General features: G+C 37.6%; 1 protein-coding gene across 1 annotated transcript; it reads right to left on the minus strand.

Moving 5' to 3' along the window:
• Positions 1-1,474: 1,474 nt before the first annotated feature.
• Positions 1,475-20,332, minus strand: WDR88 (WD repeat domain 88). Its single transcript, XM_080365089.1, has 6 exons — positions 19,125-20,332; positions 16,869-16,958; positions 13,270-13,399; positions 11,781-11,890; positions 9,091-9,170; positions 1,475-6,050 (listed from the first exon to the last, which is right to left on the minus strand). The coding sequence occupies exons 2-6, from the start codon at positions 16,876-16,878 to the stop codon at positions 6,018-6,020; spliced, it is 363 nt and encodes a 120-aa protein (XP_080221215.1). The 5' UTR covers positions 16,879-16,958; positions 19,125-20,332; the 3' UTR covers positions 1,475-6,017.
• Between the last annotated feature and the right edge of the window lie 69 nt (positions 20,333-20,401).

Genomic DNA, 20,401 nt, shown 5'->3' on the forward strand with positions numbered 1-20,401 from the left:
CAATTAACAGTTCTAGGGATTTGTATTTATTGCATGAATCTGTCAGGGTCATATGTGAGTTCCTATAATACACTTTTACAAAAGGTTATCGTTTATCATACTTAACTTGCAAGGATTCCCTGTCTTTACCAGGTGTTACTTTATTCCATTTGAAGGAAGCAGTCATTATGGGAATATGTCATAAGAAATATAGTATGCATCCTTCTTTCTTACAGACTGTGGCCATTTGGTTTAGGCTTGGCATCAAAAAACAGCATTTTTTTACAATTAGAAAGATTTTAAAGTATTTTCTAAATACTTATCACAAGCTACCGATGACATTTACCTCTTCTCAGGCAATTTCAACTATATATTGATACAATAATCACACACCCTCCTGTAAGATGTTGCAATATTTTGAGAGATTAAAATAGGAAAAGTATCTCGACAGAAAAATAGTAGCCTGTAAAAACAGGTATTACTTATATTTCTGTAGGTAAGCAGAAAATAATCTAAATAGCTAATAAGCACCTTCAACAAGAAGACTAAAAGTACTCCTATGTACTAAATTTTGAAGGAATAACTTTACTTAAACCCGTAAAAAGTTTTATTTGAAAGATGATTTTCTACCCCATCAGCAAGACAAAGGCAGTCAGGCCCCTTTTCCCAGAAACAGTCCAGATGCATCTGTGAATCCGCGAACGTTGCCAGCGCTATCAAAGAGCCTTAGCACCAGCGTGACCTAACTGCAGGAAGACTGAACTTGCTGAGAAGAAAAATAAAAACATGGCTTTAATAACATTGATTTTATCCAAAAGCTCAGAGTGCTTCATACAACATTAATGAACTCTCCCAGCAACCCTGTGACATCAGTAAGTATTATTGTAATTTTACAGATGGCAAAAAGAGATCAGAAGTTGAGAGCAGCGCGTCCAGAGCCAAACAGCGGCTGAGGAACAAAGAACAGGTCTCTTGATGCGCAAGGCCCATCTGACCAGGCGCTCTGTCACTTTTTGGGAACTGAACAGATCACACGATTATATGTGTATTTCCAAACTCAAAATTGCAAATACCAGCAGCATATGGGCCAGGGGGTCTGTAAACACCACTTGCTGTATCTTAGAGCAGTGGATGACATGATCATATACAGAGTACAAATGCTTTACTTCCCCGGTTGTTGATGTGATGGTGTAACATTTGGGCGAGGAGTGGGAGAAGGAAGCTTATTCAGCTCACATGAAAAATAAAATGCAAATATTTATGCAAAGACAGCTGTTACTACCTGCTACCTGGCAAACCATATATAAGCTTTAATCCATTTTTAACACTATTGACAAATACATAACTACAATCTTACTTTAGATTTAAGCAGCCTTCATCTGGCCTATTCCCACACTTAAAAGAAAAAACAAAACCAAAAGAAACCATACACACTCAACCTGCATGTTCAGCTTAAGTGTTAGTGATTTGTTTAGTTGTTTTAAACTACCTTAGAAAACTATCTTTGTAGAATCTCACATGATAAATAATACAGAATCTTTTTGGCATGACTAGTGTTATAACATTTTAACAGAGGGAGTGGATTTATCATGTGCATTAAAACACTTCACACAATCCCATTGATGAGCATGTTCCTCAGGCTTCTCACTCTAGCTCTCAATTTATGAACTAAACATTACCTGTAACAGAAGAACAGCTAAAGGCCTTAATCCTGAAAATACTTTTTTATGGAAATAGTTTTACTTACGTTAACTGGACTGACTGAACAGTCCAGCTGACTACTACTGCAAGGAAAAGGCTGGTGGCAAATCTTGGAAATAACCGAACACTGAGATGTTGTTACTGTCAGCAGAACAGGCATATCTAAGTGAATTTCACTTCGTTGCATTTCTTATTAATGTTGTTACTTAAATAAGAAATATAAGCAAATTCTCCAGCACAGCAGGCCTTTTACCCATACCCTCTGGGCATTCAGTGAAATTTCAGTGCTCAGATGAAGGGATTTCCTGAATATGTATTTAAAACATCCATGTATGAGCCAAAACAAGCAACCTATATGATGTATTTATATATCATTAAATCTATGCAAAATAAAAAAAGCCACAGTTCACTCAATTTGCTTAAATATTGGCTTAAAATATTACTTCCCACGTAAATACACAGATCATCCTAGAAATCTGTTACAGAAGCTGGGGGTCTGTGTTTGTGACTAATACACAAAAATACAGTCACTCTTACAGAATCCAAACAAATCAGATCTGTGTTCATGAACTGATTTGGATTCCTATTTTGTCCTTCTTTCTCAAACGTTTTGAGGCCTTTTTTATGGTGCCCATGTTGAGATACACAGTGACCAGCCCACTGGTGCCATCCTGGCTGGCTCATCATGCTGTTTCTGCTGCTGCATGAGAAGAGTGTTAACAATTTTGATGGATGCCTAGATACTCATTAATGTTGGCAGTTCTCATCTGCAAGCTAAAGAACAGAAACTAGGAAACTAGATGGAAACTAGCAGAGTAACAGCACAAATACCTAGAATACAGACCCCCTAAGTCATCTCTGTCTACTGTGCAAGAGCTGAGAACAAGTCCATTTGGCTACAAACAGCATGTGCAAAAACTACCCAAATATTTGTTTTTCTTTGTTCTTCATTTCAGGAACTATCCTCCTAATGCACCAAAAAGCTGCAAGTGGAGGAAGTGGAGCCCTAACAGGAAGAGAGAGGTGCCTGGCAGGCACTATCCCAACAGCCGAATCCAGAGGAGAGGCTGCTGGGTCCATGCACAGACGTGCCTCTCCCTTACACAGCACCCAGCACAGCGCCAGGTGCCCAAGCCAACCCTTTCCTGCAGAGTGGAGTTTGGCGTCACTGCTCATGACTGCAGGATTTATTTGACACCAAACTGCTGGGTTTTCTTGATACTAAAATCTCACAAGTTCATGGACTTGGCACCTCATCTGTTGCTTCAACTTAGTGCTAGAATGTACGTACGTGACTTTGTATCAGCTACAAACATAAGGGGAACAGAAACATTCGCACAAGATTTTCATTTTCAAAATTCTTGTTTCCCGCAGGGTCCAAACTGCCACCAGTTGAGGAGCAGCAGGGGAACTGGCTGACATTCACTGCAGCTTCTTTTCCCCAAGTCTTCCTTAATTTGCACTTTCCAATTGTCTTAAACTCTAGGTCTTTCTGATTTCTTTTAGGCAATGCTAATCTATGAGAGGTTAAATCCAAAATACTCCACCTTTTTTAAAACCATTGCAACTTGCAGTTATGGTTTACTTCTATTTATCACATATCAAATACTATCTAAGTTGCATTTTTACAGTAAATACTACTCAAAGAAAGGTTCCTGCAGGCAAATGTTGTAACCAAAGATGCTCATCCTGGATATTAAGACTTATGCATTGCACTTTGGGGCCACCAACAGCTGGGATGTAGCTGCATATCGGAGTTGTGATAACCTCAAAATGTGCCTGTGAATCCCATTACTCCCATCACTGCTGGGAGTAAAAAAACACCTGAGGATACAGCTGCTAGGGTGGGACTTGTATTAATGGCTTTTCAGTCTTGTCTTTGGATCTAAGGACAGATTCTACCTCTGCTTGCAGTAACACAAATCTGGAATGCATTCACTGGGCTTAATTCACAAGCCTAATGGGGCAGGATTTGGCCTTTGGTTTTTGAAGATGTCTAGGAAAACCTTCTGCCGTGTCACTGCACGGAGAACAGCACAGGGCTTTTATTACCATTTTCACTTGGAAAAGCCAGGTTTGAGTTAACACAAGTGAGTAAGAAGAAGTGAAAGGTAGGTCTGGTACTGATGGGTGATGAACACCTCAGCAGCGGACACCGAGTCAATACGCACTCAAACTACAAGAGGGAAGAGGGAAAAAAAAAAAAAAAAAAAAGAGAGAGAAGGAAATAATAGTTCCGTTTACCTCCCTGAAAGGCGGTTGAAGCTGTGGAGACAAGAGAAGACACGTGGGCGTAGCGCAGCTTGCCGGGCCCCGCGATTCCCCGCCGGCAAAACATATGGGCCGCCCCGCGCAGGCACCGCTGGGATTCGAACCCAGGATCTCCTGTTTACTAGACAGGCGCTTTAACCAACTAAGCCACGGCGCCCGGCGATAGGCTGAGCTTCTGCGCAGCCCCAATACATCGGCCTGACTCGGCCGCGCCCCAGTACCGCCACGGCCAGTGGCCCGGCTACGCTACGGGCGGAGCGGCTCCCAGCGGGCGGCAGGGCCGGGCTGGGAACTCAGCCCCCGCCAGCTCCGGCTCGGCTGGGGGCCAGCGGCGCTTCGGCCTGCGGCGGGGGACCAGCGGGGCGGGCCGCTGCTCGGCACCTTAGCGTCTGTTTTGACACAACACGTGTAAAGACCGAAGGAAAACACCTAAGTGTCAGCATTTCCACAAAACGCTATTTACTTACAGTTAGGCTTCCGTCCCACCGTCCCGCTGTGTCTCGATGGCCCAAGGCTCACAGTGGAAGATACCAAGGGAGGACTGGGCCTCAATTACATGCTGCAATCATCTGTAATGATGCAAAAATCAAACCCCAGTATGCATTTGCACACACCGCTTATGCGCTTTATGATCTACACACACATAACACTGGAGTGCCTGACAAAAGGTGCATGTTTGCACAAGCTACAAAAAGCTACAAACTACAAAAAGTTATCTGGGTGGTTTTCTATAGAGCTAATTCGAATCCTTCACGCAGAACTGATGCTGATACACTGATACAACGCCTTCCCTCAGGGCCCTGGCCCTTCAGCCCATCACTTGCACAGGGCAGCAGACAAGGGTGGACCCTGCCAAGAGAGGGACGGAGCTGCCACCAGGCAGGATTGAGCCATGAGCAAACACGGAGCCTGGCCCACCAGCTAAGGTTATCAGGAAAGGCTCAGCTCCATGAACAGACCTGATTACAGGCTTGGACTGTGATCAGAATCTGCAAAGCACAAAGATCGCTTTGGCAATTTAACAGGCAACCAAGGCGTATTTACAGCCAAATTATAGATGTTATTCAAGTAACTCCCACAGAAGGGAAGCCACACTGACTTGGTCTGAAACAGTCATACAAATTTCTCATCAGGTGAGAACAGGGACAGAGTGAATTAGTCAAACCATGGCAGTATAAGAGCCAGAAAATATGCAGATAAATCTCCAGCTTATGAATTGTCTGTAATTATCACATCCTCTGTAAAACCTATGCTGCATACAAATATGAGCCTACTGCTGCAGGTGAGATCAGTTCAGGGCTGAAGACAAGCTGACTCATCTGGCACCCAAGCATAAAACAGGTGATGGCAATGGACAGAAAACAGCAGTAAGTAATAGAACTTACTGGCTTTATTAAAACCAGCATGTAAGAATTCATTTTTTCTTGGTTTTCTCAATTTGGGAGATAAAAAGAAGATTCATTCAAAAGAAAATTTCCAACATCCTCACATCACTAACACAAAATGAACCAAGCCTCTATACAGCAACTGCTTTTTTTTCCTGTTTCAGTGGAAAAAATTGGAGCTTTGATTTTTCCAGCTACAAACAGTAAAGAAAGAAAGAACACTTTCAATTCTAATATAACATTAATTATTCTAGGACTAATGTTTTCTAACATAAATTAGTTCAGTATTACTAACAACGTTAAAGCCAAATTAATCCAGCTATAAAACACACCTATTTTATGTGATCTACTTAAAAAAAAGAAAAAAAAAAAAAAAAAAAAGAGGAGCATAGATGCAGCATTTTCTTCTAGCTTCTGTAACAAAACAATAATATTTAATTAAGAAGTAAAGAAGGGGAAAGAATGCTGGAAAATAATACAGTTTATCACCTAATACTTATTCAAAGCCATAAATCTGTAGAAAACACACTATTCCCTAAAAATATTTTCCATTTAACTTTGGATTCAAGTGTAATTGTTGCTACACAATTCACATAATTTTAACAAGGTAAAAAAACCAAACTTACCTACTTGGATCTCTTTGTATTCCACAGCTTAACTGCATTCCAGGGTGTCACATGCTCAGCTGTGACTATTTCGCCCCACTTTAAGTCCCTTTTAGAAAGAAATGTTAAAAAGGTTGAAAATACTGTTTTTAGGAATAGGGCTTCCAAACGTTTTAAGACACTTAATCTTTTATTAAGTGACATTCTCACATATACTCATCTCACATAATAATCATCTCAGGGTTGCTCCTAAGAAAGGGTAGGGAAAATACCACACTCCTTGTTGGAGGGAGCCTTTATTACACAGAATTAATTTGTGCTACATCATGTCAGACTGAAATCACAACTTACTTGCAATGCCTGAAAGCTCCTTCACAAAAAATTTTTAAGAGGTATGGCAACAAGTTCATGGCCTTATTCATGGTTTTACTCACAAATCTCTTCTGATGTGCACTGAGAGCAAGGATTCTTTGTTTGCCATAGTAAAGAAGAATGGTTTATCTAATGGAAGGAAACCTATTGATAATTTACATATAGCTATTTCCTTTAGTAAGATTGAATGTGGGACTAATGTATTCCTTTAAAATTGTTTAAAATTTCCAAAGGACAAGTAATTAATTTTATCCTCTATCTACCATGCAGCATAAATAAGATTTCTACTCCTGGGGATTTTATTCTTTACCTGATACATCACAGCTATTTCATGGATTAGTACAAGGTATTTTATTATTCCTCATACAGAATACTAGGGCAGAGCAAGGTTAATGGAAAGTCTTAGCTTTATATGCATATTACATAAAGACGTACAAACATTTATACTTAAACATGTTAACATCCCATTAATTTAAAGATCAGGAGAAACAGAAGGTGATGCAATTTTTGAGCCTCTTGCTTTTCCAGTTTCTACCACTGAAGGCATATGATCCATCTTTTCAATATTCAATAACCTCAAAGTAGAATCCTGAAAAAAAGATGCGATTATTTTGACGTATTTGCATATTACCAAACAAGTGGTTTACATCATTACCATAAGGATGAAATCTCACCTCAGCAGATGAGCCCTCTCAATATGAGCACTGAGCCCTCTCACATATAAATATCACGTTTTTAGAAAAAAATCTTTAGGTATCTTAAACTGCCCACACATTTTAAAATAACAAAAGATAAACACACTTAACTTATTTTTAAGATTCTCTGTACTTACTGATTACAACTTAGCACTTCTATGAGCAACTTGACTATTGTTAAATTTCATACCAAAAAAAGTTGAAAACAAGGGATGAAATCTTCACATCTATTTATAAGTTAGCTCCTGAAAGCCCATCAGGAATTAGCAATTACTTTTGAGGCTGAAAGAATCCTTTCCTTGTTTTCGCTAATCGCAACATGTGTTACCCAGTCCCAATGACCCTACAGTAAAGCAAAATTTGACTGTAAGGCAAGGAAAAAACCCTTCATTATAATAAAACCAACTATTTGTACCATAAATGCATTTTGAAATTCAGTGAGAAAATTCTTATCTAGACAGCCTCATGTCCCGTCAAGAAAAAAAGTTGCTATGAAGTTCATAGTTTCATACATATACCTGTAAACAGTGGCTGTTACCACCTCTGGTAAGCAGACCACCAGCTGTAGCACTCAGAAGAATGACAACTACACAGTTACCATGGCTTTAAGCTCCATTTAAGCATAGGTCTTTTCTAATTTTTGAACAGTTCTAAAAAGAAATGTAAAAAGAGAGTCGACTTCTAAAATTCATTTCCTAAAAAATCTTGAGGCTATTTATCACGTGATAACAGAGGGAAGAGCTGTGGGAACAGACAGCAACTTGCCTCCATTTTAAGGGAAGGAAACCAGTTCTGAAAGCAGGCCAAGTCAAGCAGCTGTATCGGATATCCTTATCCTGACAACTGCAGCATAGCTAATTTGAGGTTAACAGCATTGAGCTGGCATAAGAATCGAAACAGGTTAAAATCTAAAACAAATTACTTATTCCAGCTAGGGAGTAAATACCATGAATGGTATTACAGATACATACATATAAATTAATGGGATGTTAACACATTTAAGTATAAATGTTTGTACATCTTTATGTAATACACATATAAACAGTAAGAGTTTAGGAAAGCATGGTCATTTTGATAGACAAATGCCACACCTGAGAAATACAATTAAAAGATGAACATATATTTTTCCAGCACAGAGAAGCAGTCAAACATGCCTACATAAAACATGGGGTTTATAGAAGAATCTTTAAAAAATATTTTTAAATTTAGTTATGATTCCAGAATATAATTACACCAAAGCACAGATCCTAAACTGGAATTCTCCATAGTTACAAAGATACAAGCATTTAAACAGATGCCTTCTTTTTTATGGGAAACTGAGTTAGTTACAGTGATTGCTGTGAATTGGGAAATTTGCAGTAGCTGCAGTACCTAATGAGAGTTGCGCTGCTTTTTTTTTTTTTTTTTTTTTCCCTGTAGGTATTAATTACTGCCTCAAATTTTGGGTAGTATTACCATGGATATGGAAGAAATGAGGAGGCCTAGCTCCAAGCAGGGATAGCTAAATACTGACTAGCTACTTTGTTTATACAATTTTTCATCCTGAAAAGTACCTTAACGTTTTCAACCACATCCCTGTCACTATAAGCAGTAATGTAAACTATGTAACCTAGGAACTGAGCTAAGCCTGAGAACCTCAACACCAATATTTACTTTTTTTCTAATGCTTCCCTTTTAGCGCAGTTTTTTGTGGACATAAGTAAGCGTGTAAACATACAGAGTGTGGCATTTCAAAATTAGTATGTGTGCTACCCAAGCTCTTGTTACATGTTGGAAGAAACTCTCTCCTAGAACACAGATACCACTCCATGCAATACAATCCTTAAATAAGCTTGTTCATAAAACGAGAAATGTAATAGCTTATTAACAACTGATTTGACAAAGGTAATATCTTTGTAGCTAATTGCATAAGAACATACTGTTCTAGGAAATTAAATCACACAAATCCAGGATATATTCCTGCCTGTCTCTAAAAATGATAGGCAAGGATATTTGTCAGATAATTAAATATACAACGCTTTTAAACCAGCAATACATTTTATACCATCTCATCAAACTAGTGACCAAAAAACATCTCAGTACCTTTAAGCTTAGCCTTTTATAGGCTGCATCTGTATCCCATATAGCTATAGTGTTGTCATATCCACCAGACACAAGTGATGCTGAAATGTAAAATCCAAATGTTGTATTTTAGCTTTGCTTTGTCACACAGACAAATAAAAGAGGCTCGTTCTAACAGCGAGTCAGACTTTATAAAAAAAATTAAATAATGAGATATTAGTCATGCCTTAACAAGACAATAGAGGTTCCTTTCAGCTACTTGGTAATGTTCTTAATTTTGTAAATATTAATCCTAAATTTAGCAATCACACAAGCAAGTGGAAAAAAACATATGAAAATTCTGTTGACTTAAAAGTTAAGGAGATACCTTGTTTAAAAATTAAAATACAGAGAATACTTTCAGAATTGTTAGGTCAACTGTGAATAAAACAAAAAAAGTAGAGTTTAGTGTGGAAAGCATGTTTTCAGATTCCAATATTCACAGGCCTATCTGCATTTTCTTGTCTTCAACCCACAGGCATATTTTTCCCCACAGAGTTGCTATTTATTTATGTGAGTTGCCTGCCTCAGAAGGCACTGGCTATGACCGCAGATTAACCTGCTGTCAGCAGTGCAGGAGTCACCTTTACTGGAGCATTCGGATGTGAAGTTGCAAAAGAAAACAGCCGATAAGATCACAATGTACAGAAACTCATAATTAGTCCACCCCAGTGAAGAGAAGAGAAGCTGTTTCTGCACAGTAGCAGTCAGCAGTTAACAGATTTCATGTTGTGTAGGGACTGGGAGTTGTGTGTGATCTAGTGAAAGTAATGGAACTAAGGCAGTAAGAAACAGCTCCCCACTACCTCCACTCAGATACAGGTAAACTGGAGAGTCTGTTTCTTCCTCCTATTCATCCAAGCCTCAAGGAGACATCAAGTGCCAGGTGCCAAACTGTCTTGGTCTAACTCATAAATACCACCTGCTTTAAATATGGTAGTTTATGTGCTCGATCAGCGTAGCTGAGAACATCCATGAAGTTTTTCAGTACATTGCTAGTATACGTTGTTTGGGCTGTGAAGTAACATTATTTTGGGGGTACTAACAAAGACATCCACGTTTTCCTTATTATTACAGATCAGTACAGTATTTACTGAACATGGGGTTTTTTTTCAGTTAACTAATGTTAGGGTAATATCCACAAGTGCTAAGTTAATCTTCTAACATAGTACTGTGCTTTTACTCCATTATGATCTTTCTATTATACCTCTTGATGGGTATACCAACTAAGCAAGTTTCCAGTTGCCTGGTTAATACAGAACACAGACCATTAGCCTCAATCAACTTCTTTACATGGACATCATTTTCTCATAATTAAACATGCTATCTTGGAAATGATTAATTAATTACCTACATGATTTGAGTTGTCACTCATGGCTTATCTGAAATGTCCTGTATGTAGGTATCAAGATACATCATGCACTAGTATTAAGATAACTCACCACCCTGGCTGAAATGGCAGGAACTAACAGAACCCTCATGTCTTTCGTTGAAGGAAACGGGTTCATGACACTAAAATTCTCCTGTCTTTATATCCCATATTTTTAAGCTTTTGTCCCAGGATGCTGTGCACAAGTAATGACCATCAGCGGTGCAGCAGCAATCTGAGATAGCATTGCTGTGTCCCCTGAAACACAGATGAAAAACACAGGAAGAGTGACCTTTTGTAGCCATTACAAACCTCTCAAAGAGCCTCCTGCAACATTGAGCATCCTGTCTTCATCCAGGAAAGCATCATAAGCATATTCTGAATTTTAACTATAGGAATAGTTCAGTGAAGTCTCTGGAGCTGCTTACAACCTCACAGCCAGCACAGTTTTATATCTCGTACTGGATTAGGTCATTTTGCAGGACTGAAACCTTGCTGTTAAGTGACAAGTGACCAGCTTGCTTTGTTGTTGTTGTTGTTGTTGAACGCAGCTTAACAAGAAATTGTTCAGTGGCTACAACACAACCACATTTTACTACAAGTAAATTACCAAAAAAAGCCACCTGTTTTTCATTAAATAAACAGCATGCATCCATCTCCACATGTAAATTTCAACCCAAACATTCAGGGGAAAAATATTAAACAACTCTAGATTAAAGTCTGATCTTGGAAGCAGTGATACTCATCAGAAAAGAAATCCGAACGTTTCAGAACTGGGTGAGGACTCTAGGGCTTCCTGCAATCTACAGTGTGGAAAGGATTATGAGCATCTCTTACAGAAAACAATGCTGTAGTCACTGCAATTTAAAAAAAGCATTACAATGTTCCAGATTGAATTTCCCATCCAAAGTAATTCCTAATCCCTCAAAGACAATTTTATTACAGTGTTTAAAGGCAGACTCTCTCTCTGATTATTGTTTTAAGAATTCAAAGCTAAAATGGTTGAGTTTATTTAAAGCCATTGATATTTTTAACGGTCGATTTGACATCTCTATTGTTGCAAACTTCCTTCTTAAAATGGTAACAATATCCTAAATTGACCTAATGTTTTTACTGTATTACTGACTTCAGCGAGAGATACAAGACTTTAGCGTGTGAAGACTCAGGAGATCATACTGAGCAAGGCTTCTGGCACTGGGCATGACCTTCTCCAAAAGCATATAAGGATAAATGAGCTGGGAAAACGATATCTGTACTCAGAGAGTGGCCATAATTGGTTCACTGTGAAAATAAAAGTACATACTGAGCTGGGGTCCACAGCATCTGTCCTGAATCCAGTCCCATTTCATACTTCCATTAATAATGTAGGTAATAATATAAAGAGTACAGAGACGAAATGAAGCCAAAGAGGGTCTGCAGTTATACAAGGGAGAACGTTAAAATTCAAAATTGTCTTCACAAATGGAAGAAATTATCAAGAAAATAAAAGGGTTATAACAGCCTCTACAGGAAACAATGCTGTTGTCACTGTAGTTTGTAAGGGTCATACAGTGTTTTATCAACTATCTAATATGCATGCTACCTGATCAGGTCAATTTTGTCAAGTCTGACATTCTGTGCAAACACAAATAATCCACTGCAGAATCCACAGATACGGAGTGGGAACAATGGACTACATCACAGTTCTGCAAAAAAAAGGAAGCAACAAATTCTGACTCCTCTTCACTATCAAATAAGAGTAAATCTCATCCCAGGATGTATGAACAGAGGCACAACCACAAAGAAGCATGTAGTAATAATTAATTTCTGGGTTTTTCCTGGTGGAGGGAATACTCTTTACATTATAGAGCCATATAATTCAAGAAAAATGTGGGCTGATTGGAAAGATCTGAGATCAACAGCAAGAATGATCAGTAAAATAGGAAACAATAATTAAATGTTAAATGAGTAACAATGGTTTACTGAAAAGATGACTCAGCAGATGTAATGATGTAATAGAAGTTCTTGGATATATATATAAATGTAGACAAAAACAAGTGAATAATCTGATCTCCATGTCTGAAGTGGATCTAAACAGAAACATGAGAGCTTAAGCTGCAGCCAGAATAGTCCACCTGAGGAAAATCTTTGTAATGATTAACACAGTGAGACAACGGAAGAGATTGGACATCTGTGAGGTCTTTACTGGAGCTCATTAAGAGCAGAGTAGATCATCCTGTGGCTGCTCTGAGGCCCATGAATTTTATGAAGGGCTAAGGTGATCTGGTTGCAGTGCCAAACCTAATTATCACATAATATTCTGTAAGAACTCAGGATTAATTATCAATTCCCAACATCTAGATCTATTTTCTCCTTTTCTCTGTATTATTTTTGCTTCACTCCATGTTTTTAAAGACTTCACTATTCTAAGTAATATTTTATCTCCTCATTCATCAGCAATTATACATTTTTCCTAATTAGCAGAAATGAGAACAAGAAGTTTATACTGCAGTACCATATTACATATGCTATCTTCTGCATCTACATATACCCAAGAACATAGAAGCTCTAAAAAAACAGCACTAGAAATGGTTACAATCATCAAAATACATTTTTTTCAGTTATTTACAGCAGGAAACTTGAGTGGACCATTTTATTCACACTTTCTGTATATGTAATTTGCTTATATATAACATTATTTAGTTCAATAACTTGTTGGTATTCTCTAGTACAAATCTTAGCATAAATCTCACTGATAATTGTGGAGGATGCAAATAATGCCACAGATAATTAACTATAGTACTGTTTCTTACTCATTAATTGTAATTGAAGTGGATTGTGTCACCATATCCCATAGCTTTATGGCCTTGTCATATGATACTGAAGTCACTTTTTGGTTATCTGGGTCAAAACAACATCTTGCAATTGTACTTTTGTGATGACCTATACAAAAAACATCAAGTGAGAATATTAGTTATTTTGAATAATTACATCTGGGTCTCAGAACACAGGTCTGAAAGCCAGAACTAGCCATAGCATCTATGCATCGGTCTATTTGCAAAACACTGTAATTTCAAAATTGCTGTTTCACTGGCTAGGACACCTCCTCACCTACTTCTCAGTGAAAAAGAGGCCTCATAGTTACTGCAGATAGTAAGAAATTTGAATTTGTAGCCAGGCATTCAACATATACAGTTAACACAAATTCACATGCTGCCCTATTACATGCCTATGGAGCAAGATATTTCTCCACTCCATTCCTGAAAGTAAGTCCAGAAGCATGGTCCCATAAAGCCAATGACAGTTAACTGCTCAGACTCTTAGGGAGCACTTAAGCAGGTAATTATACTTTAAGAACACAAATAGCTCCATTAAAATAATGTAAGCAAAGTATGTCCTGATGGCTTCACCTAACAGAGACAGTTCTAATAAAAGTATTAGATCCATTTGTTGCACTTTTTATTTTTAAATCCAAATGATTTTACCATCAGGTTCTGATTCACAGGAGCATGATAACCATATGCTAATTTAACATTTGTAGGACTGCTCATATATTTTTAAGCTGATTCTGCAAGAATGGCAAACTCCCTGACCTGCAGTCCTGAATGGAAGCCTCAAGGGACCGAGGTCTCACTAGTGAAATTACCTTCAAAGGGAAATTATTGTTCAAAAAAGAATCACTGTTAGTCTAATTTTGGCCCATTATCTCCTTTCTATAAGCTTATTCTGGAAAACACTGGTTTAATGTCTCACAGGTAAGTTTATTTTGCCTTTCTCAAGTAAGGATATTTGAACTGAACTGAATTAATTAATTTTCTCAATTTTTGGTAAGAAATAAAAAAAAAAATCAAGACCTGCATAAACAAGATGTAAAAGTTGTAAATCTTACTTTGGGTATGTGCCGGTAATGTTGCTCTTACTGCATCAAAAACGTATATGGTATTTTCTTTGTCTGAATTAGATACCACATATCTGCCATCATAAGAAATACTAAAGTTACAATGCCTTCATGTTCTACCATCCACCGAAGAGAAAATAAAAGGTTTTAGAAACATGCTTGAGGGTTAAAGAGAGTTTTACAGCAGATTCAGAAAGAAGGCTTTTGATGCTACTTTGTCTTGGTAAAAGCTGATAGATGTCTTTATATCCAATTTTTCTTTTTTTCTTTTTTTTTTTGCATTAGCAATAAACTTAAAATTAGACAAAGCTGCACTGTTCAAATCCTAAATTGTTAATCATTCTTAAATGTATCTTCTGAGACAGGTTATTATTATCATACCCATTTGTATCTGAAATAACACAGACATTCATCAGGAGACTTACCCAAGATGAAGCAATTACTCGTACCAAAACTAGGACTAAAAGTCAAGCTCACCTACCCTAACTATACTGTATTGTGTTAACAAGGAATGTGTTTTCTTACTTATAAGTAAAAAAGCCATAAATCCAAATTTTACAATTGTATCTTCTGCAATATGCATTCAAAAGGATACATAAAAGTATTTTTCCTGTTTCCACATCCCAAGCCTTAACAGTGTTATCATATGATGATGTTACCACTCTAAAAGTAACGTTAATGAAAACAGCAATCAATGTTTTCATTTAAAAGGTATTTTAAAAATAAATGACAACATTTAATTCTGACAATGATTCAACATCTTCACACCCACTAATTTAAAATAGATTTTTCAAAGACTACAGCAAAAATTATTGCATAGCTTAGTTGAAAAAAGGATTATTTATATTTCAGATAGAAACTAATAACAAAAATGTCATGTATGTAATTTTCAGTGCAAGCAGCCAACTCAATTTTATTTCATCCATTAAAAGTTATTTAATTATTTCTAACATCAGAATAATTTTAAAGCCATTATGATGTCTTTTCTTTAATGAATATGAAGTGTTATTGTCAGTAATGTTTTTTTGATTTTTAGTGGTTATGTTGCTGGGTAACCCTCTACCACAGATGCTGCTCTGCACAAACATAAAGCCACATTAGACAACAAAGCTATTCAATGAAGTTTACCAAAACTGGCAGGTTTCCATTAAATGGGAAGTCCAAAATTTTTCCCTCATACTGTTTCATTAAAATATTCCCAAATATCTAAAGTAATGTTTATATTCAAAGGCACCAATGTGACACATGTTTTTAGTACCATTGTGGCTTTTTACTTTTATAATGTTCCAAAACTGTTGCTTTTATACATTTTGCCCAATAAACTCAATGAATTAACATTCTAACAACTAAAAATACAATTATATTATTAAAATCTATTTTATTTTCTCCATATGTGTATACTTCCTGCAACCAACACAATCCCCACTCCTAAAAAGAAATACATAATGCAAAAGACCACATGACATTTATGAACTGGTAGTGTTTTTTGATTGGAAGGTGATTTCTAGGGCTGTACACAATAGTGTATTTTACTTGCTGTTTAGCAGTTTCAAAAATATACACAATTGCAATAGGCAGTGTAGCATATGTACTATTCAGTGATCAAAAAATTAATCAGTCAGCTCTACAACCTGATAAAAACTGATTTAAACTATGACGTAATGATAAAAATATGCCAGAAATAGTACCCCTGGAGGCACTGCTTGACCTGCTTAACCATATATATCAATATATGCTGCAGTTGCTTTAATTATTATGTCCACAGATTGACACTAGATTAAGATGCGTTTCTTCTTTAATTGACAAGACAGGCTTAATGGTAAGTCTATATAGTATTAATAAACAATACAGACAGAAGAGAAATTTTATGAAGGTATAAATCTCACTGACAGGTGAACCCCTGAACCTTGGGTAATTCAATGTTGTTCTTTTATAGAGTGATATAAATTTATATACCCCTTTCAGAACACACGTCAAAGATAGACTTCCAGCGCTGTGTAACTCAGAAAAACAGAATTAGATGCGTCCTTTGCCCTGAAAGAGGCCATAATCTATCAGACTATTCCAACATGCATTTAAGACAATAAAGAGGTTCATGCTTTATTCAGCAGACTTCATATGCAAAACAGAAAAGATTTAAGAGCTCCTGTACAAATTGTAGGTGAGAACAAGGTGAGATTTACGGTAGTTCATGTGGGAGTCCAACAGTAAACAGTCTGCAAGCAGAGCATGGACAGCATAAACGAAAGTACAACAAAGGAGAGAAAGTAGGAGGAGTGTATGGAGGAAGGAAGATGTAAGACAAAATTATAACAGAATGACTTATCACTTACAAAACTAAGCAAAAAGTTTGACTTTAATGTAATACAAGTTAGGAAACCATAGGAAGGATTGAAAAAGTAACTTATTTGTTCTAAGTTTTGTACTAAGTGTTTCTACATGTGCTGAAATTGAACCTTGACATCGCAAAAACCATCTTTTTTTTTTTTTTTAAATAAGATAGAAAATGGTCACCTTCTGTCATCAGGAGTCAAGATGCACTCAGAAATTGGGGCAGTGTGTTCGTCTTCAAAAACTCGAACAGGAAAACCTTTCTCAACATCCCTGCATAAATCCAAATGAGTTTGATTAGGAAGTGTTTTGCTAAATTGTAAAAAAATACAAAGCATCACTAAATAAGGGAAAACAGAAACTGTGAAATCACTAAAGTTAGTCTTCAGTTATTCTTAAAATCTCAGACTCTCTATTCCTTCTTTTCATTTCAAGACTGACTGAAAGAGAGTTCTTCATCTACCACACCCAGACTTCTATTTATGTCCTTCCCATCACAGTAGTTTTCACCAGAAATTTCTTGAAGGAGTTCTCCTTAGACTCTCACGTCCATGTCCATACCTAAATCCTGGAGTCTCATTCACATAGTTAAAACTCACACTCTCAAGGCCTGCCATCCCTCCATCAATTACTATAATATAATTTTCTTCAAAAATGCCTACTTGTATCCATGTGCAATGTTCTTCCACAGATTTCCCTTTACTGTCTGTTATATTATTCCCTCTATTCACATTCCTTCATTGATTGAGGAATCAGTCACAAATACAAGCCTCTTGTCTTCAAATATAAAGCTTTGTGATTTATCCCTAGACATTGTTTCACTTCTGCCCTACCTTTGATGCCAGCCTTTGTCACCCAGTTGTTACATTCTCAAAATTTGAGTTCCCCTTTGTTGCCCTTCATGTTTTGAAGGAGTCACCTATAAATAACAGGAAATCTCTCCCATACTGCAAAATCCCACTTAAGCGCCTGTTTTGTGATTCATAAACAGCAACCAACAGATTACTGAAGTGCTGAAATGATGACCCATACTACATTGCTGGTTAATTTATCACAGAACCATAGAATCTTTTAGGTTGGAAAAGACCTTTAAGATCAAGTCCAACTGTTCACCTAGCACTGTGATGTCCACCACTAAACCACGTCTCAAACTGTCTACATGTCTTCTAAAGACCTCCAAGGAAAGTGACCCAAGCACTTCCCTGGGCACCTGTTCCAATGCTTGACAACTGTTTTGGTGAATAATTTTTTCCCTAATACCCAATCTAAACCTCCCCTGGTACAACTTAAGGCCATTGTGTTTCTCCATCATCTTCTATCTACTTAGGCTTTTACACAGAGAGTTTTAAGCGATTTCAGGAAAGGACTATCTTTTTGTCGTATGTATATAATGTTTATTTCTCCTATCTACAATTATTTGCTTAAGATCTCCACATGTTAATTCACATTGGAACTGATTGTTAAGAGACAGGACTTCTTTCATTCTAGACTTCCTGATTTCTTGGATCTAGCCATCAACAGCTCTTGGATAACTTAGTGGTGCTAACCTGAAAACTGTCTGGTTTTTACACTTTTGGGCTTCTTGGGCTTTTTCAGGATGTGTGAAAAAAAGTCTGAAAAAAAGTAGAAACCTAGTACTGCATTGGTAAGAAGTCAACACTTTAGATCCTTCATAAAATTATTTCATCTCTATACCTATCATATTAAGGCATTACTATAACTCATTACCAATTCTTGAATCAAGCCAGTTTAATATATGCCAGATTGCAATGCCTGCAATCTATTTAGCACAGCTGCATTGTCATTTGCTTGCATAAAATTCAAGGGTTCGCCTAACTTTTATGTCTCCAAGCTATCTTTTAGACTAAATTTAGATTTGACCACCCAGAACCTGCACACTTCCCCAGTTCAGATCTCACTGTTGCCCTGCCTAGGGTGGCTGGAATTTTAGGGAACCCCCAACTAACTATAAAAAACTTGGATGAACAAGAAAATAAAGGGTTCAAATCAAGATTTAAATAAAAGGAAAAAGCAAGCAACAAGTATTAAAACACCATGGCCATGCTGATAACTGTGTGGTCCCACACCGCCACATAAAGAAGTCAGAAAAAGGAACTTTCAGAAGAAAAAGAGTAAGCTTTGTGTATCAACTCACAATTTAAAAATATTAATAAACTACAGCTCTAATTCATTGTATGCTACATATTCTTACAAGAGTCACTCTTTAATGTCAAAGAATGTTCGAAGTATGAGATAGTTTTACTATTTATCTGTGAGTGCAAAAACATTTACAGCTGCTATTTTTAAACTTCAGTAAAATATCTTCAGAAGGCTCCTTGATGACTCAGCCAGTCTTCATGCCTGTATAACATTCATTGTTTGATTTCAGCTTTAAGATGTTGGGGTTTCTTTTCATTTGTTGTTGCATTCATAACATACCCAGAGCTTCACTGTTCTATTGTAAGAGCATGAAAGCATTTTTGTGCCTTCAAAGCAAAAGTGGCAGGAGCTCACAGTATCGCTGTGTCCCCTCAGAATTTTAAATTGGATCTGTAAAGGAACAGAGGAAAGTTTAGGACTGTTTTTCCTTGAAATTATTTTTGACAGCTTGGTCCACGAGGGGGAGTATGAACACAAGAACAGGAGGAGAATATTTCAAGTTCCACTTGTCTAAGGAAAGGTCACATCCTTTCCTTGGTACTACCTTGGAGCGGATTTACCACATCTGGTTAAGAAAGGAAGGCCGACGGATGCAGATTTTATTTTTATTTTTCTGGAGGGGAAGGAAATTCGGTTTGGTTTGTTTCCCCAATTATTCTTCCTCTCATAAAAAGTAATAGCTATCTTCAAATCTCACGAAGTCTCCCTCAAGTCTTTCAAACACTTGTTTATTTGATTTTGGCCCACCAAAGTGCAGCACATTAAGCTCTCAGGCCACACATCTCAGCCAAGACCGCTACAAATTTTGCCAAAGATATTTTGAAAAAGGCTTTTCTTCAGTCATTTGCGAGTTTGCTCATGACTGCCCAGCAGGCTTCATCTAAACTAAGTTAACATTAAACCCCCTGCTACCATACACATTAGCAAAATGACAGAGGCCTTTTCCACCCTCAGCTTCCAGAAGCCCCCGACTACCCGCGGGCACGCAGCTCTGTGCCGTCACCTCATGGTCGCCCCAGCCACCCTCTGCCGGGGTCAGCGGTGGCGCCAAGGGGTCCCTGCAGCCGCTCCCGCCAAAACCCCTTCGGCGGCTTTAACAGGGGCCGACCCGCCAGCAGCGGCCGCCCAGTTTGGCGCTCGCCTGTGAGGGAGGCAGCCAGGTCCCGCTGCGCGTTTCTCCTCACATCACGCGAGTTCTCCCGTTGACTTTTACATTTTAAAACCACACAAATCTGTGCGTCGACACAGTATATCGCTTTGCTGTCATCAAGAGCTGTCGCAAAGCTCTGGATACTGAAAAACACATTAAATCGGGCCCCACAGAACTGCCACCTACAACTGAATTTCAATTAAGGCTTTTGTTCATAGTTTTAAGCAGAAATATTCTGGTTTCCCTGTGCACCTGGAAAGTGAAGTTCTGTGGGCCTATTTAACAGCCCGATCATAAAAATGCAGTTCTGTATTATTTCAATAGTGTATATTAAAATAATTCTACAAGATGACAGTTGATTCTTAAATGTACTGCATGGAACAAAAAGAACAGTAGCAACATTTTT

Source organism: Falco punctatus, assembly GCF_963210335.1.
Source record: "Falco punctatus genome assembly, chromosome: 14".
NCBI classification, from domain to species: Eukaryota; Metazoa; Chordata; class Aves; order Falconiformes; family Falconidae; genus Falco; species Falco punctatus.